Source organism: Fulmarus glacialis, unplaced genomic scaffold, assembly GCF_000690835.1.
Source record: "Fulmarus glacialis isolate BGI_N327 unplaced genomic scaffold, ASM69083v1 Scaffold46587, whole genome shotgun sequence".
Classification (NCBI taxonomy): domain Eukaryota; kingdom Metazoa; phylum Chordata; class Aves; order Procellariiformes; family Procellariidae; genus Fulmarus; species Fulmarus glacialis.
Window position 1 is genome coordinate 1 of NW_009224704.1, and position 6871 is coordinate 6871.

At 38.4% G+C, this 6871-nt stretch overlaps 1 protein-coding gene across 1 annotated transcript; it reads right to left on the reverse strand.

Moving 5' to 3' along the window:
- Positions 1–4794: 4794 nt before the first annotated feature.
- Positions 4795–6303, reverse strand: LOC104070224 (ubiquitin carboxyl-terminal hydrolase 44-like; the record flags this gene model as incomplete). The annotated part of the gene is made up of 1 exon (XM_009582218.1): positions 4795–6303. A coding segment is annotated over exon 1 (1434 nt), but the record flags the coding sequence as incomplete, so codon positions are not given.
- Positions 6304–6871: the final 568 nt, after the last annotated feature.

Consider the following 6871-nt stretch of genomic DNA (forward strand, 5'->3'; position numbering starts at 1 on the left):
CCCTGAGCAACCTGTTCTAGTTGACCCTGTTTTAAGCAGAGTTGGACAAGATGATTTCCAGAGGTCCTTTCCAACCTCAGTAATTTTGTGTGTGCATGCATGTGTGTATGTGCATGTGCACAAATGCACATGAACTTAACTGTCACGAAGTTATTATAAAAATGAAGAATGAAAGCCGAGCGACTGAGGGAAGACACACAATGTTTGGTAACCAAAAAGTTCTCTAAAATAATAATTTGATCTTTAGTGACTATTTTGACAAGTTATTTTGTTATTATTAGACTCAAATATACCTTTACATCTCTTCACGCACAACATTAAGAATACTAAGAAATTCAATAATCTGAATGATTACTTTGGCATTATTTAAGAGTAGGTAAAAATATTTAGAATCATCCTGTCTGGCTTATAGAAAAGTCATTTTTTCCCAGTTATTCTTATTTTGAACTTTTGGAAGTTTTTAAGGTTTTACCAACACAGTGGTAGAAGGTTTACCAACATAGTGGCCAAAAAGCACAAGATATATGAAACATCCAGTATCTCTTTTCCTTAGTAACTACCACTTCTTAGTTCCAGAGAACTTCGTACTATATGGGTTGAACTGGGGGACAGTTGTATTGGGCAATTCATTTGGGATGTATATGTGCTATACTCCTATGTCAAGAGTGCCTCCAAATCAGCCGTATCTCTTGATAGTCTTGACTCAAACTTTTTGTGAATATTAAAATCTTCAAAAATACGATCTAAAATGGCCCTCTAACTTTCAAGCAATAAAACCCTGTGTACTCAATGTTATCCCAAGGGTAAACCAATTTAGTTTAAAAGCTCAAGTTCAAGAGGTAAAAGCTGTGTCTACACATAAGATTTTGCCAGCATAAGTATCTGCAAATTTCTTAGATCTGCTAGGCTATCTTCCTAGATTAGCTAGATTGTCTACATCAGCTTTCAGAAATACTTTGTGCTAGTTTCCCTGTCTCCCTCTCCCCCGCTATAAATCATCCTGACAAAAATTTTAATACTGGTATAACTACACACACAAGAGTTCCTGCTAGTATGATTTCTGTGGACATGTGGGACACAATTTTCCCAAAGCAGTGCCGAAAATATACTTTTACTTTGGAAGCTAAAATCTGCTGTTTCAATTTCTGGATTTTTTAAAATACACCTGCCCACTTCCTTGCTTAATATGGAAAAAGTTTGAAATAAAGATACTTTAAAAATTGTTGCATACTGTGCTATTTAGCTGGGACCACTTAAAAAAACACAAGCCAAAAAACTCTTGAGAGAGACTCTCGAAGTGTACTTCAAAGATCTGTGGATCAGTATGGATCAGTTTACCACTGGCACATAACTTCATAGTGCAGTGTTTTCTCCTTTCCCATTGAAGGATCGAGGACAGGAGACAGTGGGTACCTTCCACAAGAGTATAAGCACTGACGGACTGAAAACAACTGGGATTTTAATAGACGTACTGGCATCTGCTTACAGTCCCAATTGGGTTGAAAGGGATGAGCCACTGTTCCAGCAGATCTGCCTCTGAAAGCATAGGTTTACAACATACAGACTCCTTTGCCCAGTAAGTGCTATAGCACAACTTTCTCCAGGCAATCACTGGAGGAAGAGGAGCATGTGAAAAAGGAAAGAATAGAGGGGAAGGGGTTTGTAGCTATATATCCTATCTTTACTTCCCTTAGATGTATTGGGTATTGAAGTTTCACAGTCTGTACTGCAGAGTAAGAAGCTGTAATCCTAAAAAGGATATTGGAATAAATTAAAAAAAAAAAAAAAAAAAAGACTTCAAGAGGTAATCCACTCATGCTATTCCTGGAATTACTCACTATCTAGCTTAGTATTCCATACAACACTAAAAGATTTCAAGTGGTAGATGAGGAAGACTTACTTTAAATCAGCTGAGAATGTAACAAAACCAAACCAACTAACTCATATAAAAGGTGCAATTGTTTTGCCATCACCTAAAGCTTTTTCTAGTCATCAAAAGTAATCTGCATAAAATCTCACACACTCAATTTTCTCCTTTCTTAATCTTATATTCTAAATTCAGTTGCAGTGCTGAACCAGGCAGCCATTCCAATAGCAACAGACTGATTGCAAACTCAGGTTTATGACTTGCCTTCAAGTTAAAATAGAACAGCTAGAAGAGGGAAGATGTTTTATTGCACATGTGAAAGTAATGTGAAACCTATTTTTTATTTATGTATTATAAGCATCACACAGCTTATCTGCATTGTAAGTGATCGTCTGTGTACTGTTATCAAGACTAGTTCACAGCACTCCTGAGGTTTGAGGATCAATAAGATTGACTTCACTACACTTGAGTATCTCATAGAATCAAGTATCTTTAACTAATATTTTCAATACAAAGGGATAGTAAATATAATAACTTTTTTAGTGATCCTAAAACAGAAGGCAACTGCTGCACAGAAACAAGCTTCTGAGTTCACCTTATTCACTGAATTAAGATGTAGTTTATAAAATACTCTAGACTAAAATCCCATCCTGTGTTTAATAAATGCAGCAGGCTATGGCTCCAACTATCTTCTACAGAGAAATTGTAATACTGTTACAGCTTGTAGGTAAAGTTAAGCACACAAGGACAAAGCGTACACTCCTTGTTTTTAAGAGCTAACATTGTCAAAGATGTGGTGACTTATTCCAAAGAAGTCTTTCATATTTTTCTTCAGCCCTGCATGGATGTTTTCATGCCTTTTTTGTTAACTTCATTATAGCAGTTTGTGCCAGTTCTGACAAACGCCTAGCGAAATCACGATGCAGGAATCTTATTGAGGAAAGCAGTTGTCTAATAGAGTTTTTAAAGCTCATCCTTCCATGCGCAAACACCAGGGTCTGAATCATTAAGATGACCTGAATAAATTTTATCAAGGCGGAAATGTAAATCTTCAGGGGTTACCTTTTGCTTTTAATATTTACCATGTTCAAAAGTGCTAATGAAGACTAAACTGGAACAAAGGAGTGGCAGAAGACAAAGGGAACATTAGGAGGTAAAGCGTTGGACACTGTCTGTGGAAGCCAGGGAGAAATTACTACAGGTAACAGCCTCAATACTCTTTTCCTTGTTCCTCTCACTTGAGGCATTCTGAAGTTCATCAAGGCTGTATTTTGCACACAGACATTGACCAGCTGCAGTAAAAGAGCTGTGTGTTGTAGTCACAGAAGTCACAGGATAGCTCAAAACTATTTAATTCTTTCAGTCTTACTCAATGACACTTGAGTGAATTTTCACTATTCCCCTCCCTGGTTTCAGGAAGGTGGGAGGGTTTCTAATCACAAGCCTCTTCACATAACAAAGCTAGAAACATGGTAAAGAAGTGATACCGCTGAAATAATGCTCAGTGTCTTCAGAGCCTTGAAAATTCTTTCAAAAAGTGAGTCCTGTTAAAAGGCTTGAAATGCAACCAAGCCTTGTCAGTATACTTAAGCAATTACACTGACAAAGCAAATTACTAACAAAGTTACTATTTTGGAGAGGAATGTGATTTTCAAATAGAAAGCTTTAATGACATAGTATACTAGATACTTATATTAGCACAAGCCTGATACAAGATATGTCAGCTACCCTGACGAAAGGAAGTATGCCAACAGAAATGTTCTTACACTGGGCCAAACGGAAGGTAGAGGATGATCTGGTTTTATTAGTAGATATAACAGCTTCTAGTAGTTACACAAAACTTAAGATGACCTAAAAGCTAACATATGCTGCAAACAATCCTAATTTTAGAAGTCCTGTTATCTTATTATAAAGTTTATAGATATCACAGCAGTAAACAAACCTACCTTAGTCAAAAACCACTTGGATTTCCAGCTTCACATACCAAAACATTAAACCATCAATCAAATAGTCAGAATAATTGGAACATCCACATTTTTGTTAATTTGTGTTAAACCTCTACTCCTTTACACAACGTGTCCATGAAATGCTTCTGCACTCCCTCAGGAACATGTGTGTGCATACTAAAGACCAATTCCAGGGGGGCAAGGCTTTCTCAACCTCTGCTCCTGTTGCAATGTGGTTAGTTTTCACCCTAATTCAACAGAACCCAGCATTTGTTCAGTCAGTTCTCAGACATTTGTACACGCACACAGTTGGGATATGCATAATAGAAAGTGGACACATTGAAGTACTTAACAGGAAGCCGAGGAGGAGAAGAAAAAAGGAGAGTAGTCAGGCAGAAAAAAGGAAAACAACCATTGCCTCCACCCCACAAACTCGGTTCCTGTGTTGACAGAGCCTCCTGTATCTTTGTGTTGTAGCAGACAAGTAGTATACCTGTACATAGCACCATGACAGGCAATTACTTTGTAGTAATGAATCTCAAATTCAAGCTATTTACTGAAATAATTCCCTGCTTGGCATCCATTGCCTAATCAGCTTCCACTTAGATGAGATTAACACCTTCCTTAACACCTTTTATCTACTATCACTATAGTGATAAGCTAGATGCTTAAAATTGTAAATTCTTTATTCCTGCAAATTAGTTGGTGCTTAATAGCAAAGTCAGATATTTCTCAGTAGTTGCAAAATAGCAGTAGTTTAAAATACCAAATTTAACACTTTTACGTTTATCAGGTGACTCTTCTATTGAAAGTTTTAGCAGTACCCAAATGACCTTTCTTCTGAAATTGTGTGTATTATATCCTCCCCATCCCTCCACAGTAGTTATAAATGTATTAACCTTTGAATTATGTCCATCACTGACCAGTAAAAATATATAACCACAAATCATTACACACCTTAAAAAAAATTACAAAACATACCTGACTTAGTAGCTGTCCATGAAAAATGTTGTTAACCACATTCAAAACCTGTTTTATAAGTTTTCTTTGAGAAGCAGGGATGAGAGCTGGGTATCTGGTCCCTGTAGTCTCCAGTTCCTGCTGCACTTTATCCAAAAGTTCACAGAGAAATTCCTGAGCATCTTGTTGGGCATATCCTCTGAAGGCTGGAATTAGTCTCCACACAGAATGAAGCATGGCAAAAGGAGACACCAGCGCCCATTTGCCAGACCACATAACTTGGAAGAGAGTATGCAGCTCATGACAGAGGGAAATATGCTTTGAACTGGGCTCCCTGGGCTGGATAAGTTCCATATTTTTACTTTTTGATGCTCCTCCACTTAATCCAGAGGATAAACTAGGCCGCCTCACAGAAAATGATCCCTTTACTTTCTCTTGGTTCTCATTCACGTGTAACGTTGAGGCAGCTCGTGACAGGTGTTTAGATGAGGATCTGGTTTTACCATTAGTTGCTGTTGCCAGCAGTTCCTGAGTTTGGTTGAGATCAAGCTTTAAAAAGCATTCTCGAAAAATAAGTAAGTGACTTAATACCTGCAGGATAGAATTCATATAACATGTGTTTCCCAGGTTTCTCAGTCCTGTTACCCCAGGAGTCACCGTGGGCCTTCGTTTAATTGGAGAGTCACTTACTTTTTTCAATCTTACTTCATCTGAGGTATATGTTTTTTTCAACTCTGCCACAGATTCCATGTTCTGTGATATTTTTTGCAGGCAGGGTGCTGCTTCTGAGGATATTCTAATCTGATTTTGTAAACGACTGCTCTTTCTTGGAGGCATCTTTTCCATCTCTGCTTTCAACTCACGCTTTCGTTCTTGTCTTCTCTTCCTAGCTTTGTCCCTTCTTTCCTCTGCTTCTTCCCGACGCCTTTCTTCTTCCAAAATCTTTTTTCCAGTAGGTGTCAACTCAAGCCATGATCTGAATATTTTGCCCAGGAACGCACGCCGTCGGTGCCAGAGAGCTGTGAACATGCGATCTTCATTCCGAAGCAAGGCTTGGGCACCACCATGTGAAAGGTAAGAATCATCACTTGTACCCATAGAACGCAAAGTCCTCCCACTTCGAGTAGTGCACTCATAGTTTTGACTCTTGATTGCACTTAATGTACTTCGCAACAGTTTTAAATCACCAGTTGCATTATCATTAAGAACATAATCATCACAGAGATAACAGAAAACATACAGCTCATTTACTTCCAATGCTACTGGGTGACTGCTCTCCTGAAAGTGCTTTAGTGCATGTTCTTCAATGTATCTTCCACATGCCACGTGTGAGCAGCTGAGGCATGCCCACACAGATTCGGTAGTATTGCAGTCCATGCAATGCCATTTCTGAGGATTCAGAATGGAGTGATCTTGGGCCAGTCGCAGACGTCCTATGTGCTTACACTTATCCATTGTTAAAACTGAAATTGCAGAGATATGCTGGCAAAACACATCATCCAAACTATTTTCTGTCCATGATATTTCAATCTGCAATTAAAAAAAAAAGTTCTAAGTTACAGTTCATAAATACCCAACTGTATCACTTTTACAGGTGTCAGTATACCAAACTCATACTTGAGGTTACGATCATGATCTCTATCCAACTAAGTCCCACCAAACATACAAAGGCAGTCAGTCATGTGGAGCCACAATCAACATCAACAGCAGTTCGAGTTCAGACTAAATGGTCTGAATACCACTGTTTATATTCCCAGTACCTTCTGGCTCAAGACTGAAGCATAGTAGCTACACTTCAGATTGGGCCTTTTTTTTTTTTTCCAAAGGAGCACTGATTTGGTTAAAAGACACTGTTACAGAGTTTGGATACAAGCACAACTTAAAATGGGACAGGTTGCCCAGAGAAGCTGTGGATGCCACATAATTGGAAGTGTTCAATGTCAGGTTGGACAGGGCTTTAAGCAACCTGATCTAGTGGAAGATGTCCCTGCCCACGGCAGGGGGCTTGGACTAGATGATTTCTGAAGGTCCCTTCCAACCCAAAACATTCTGTGATTCTCTGATTCTAAAATGCTCCTATTAATTCTATCCCTAAGCA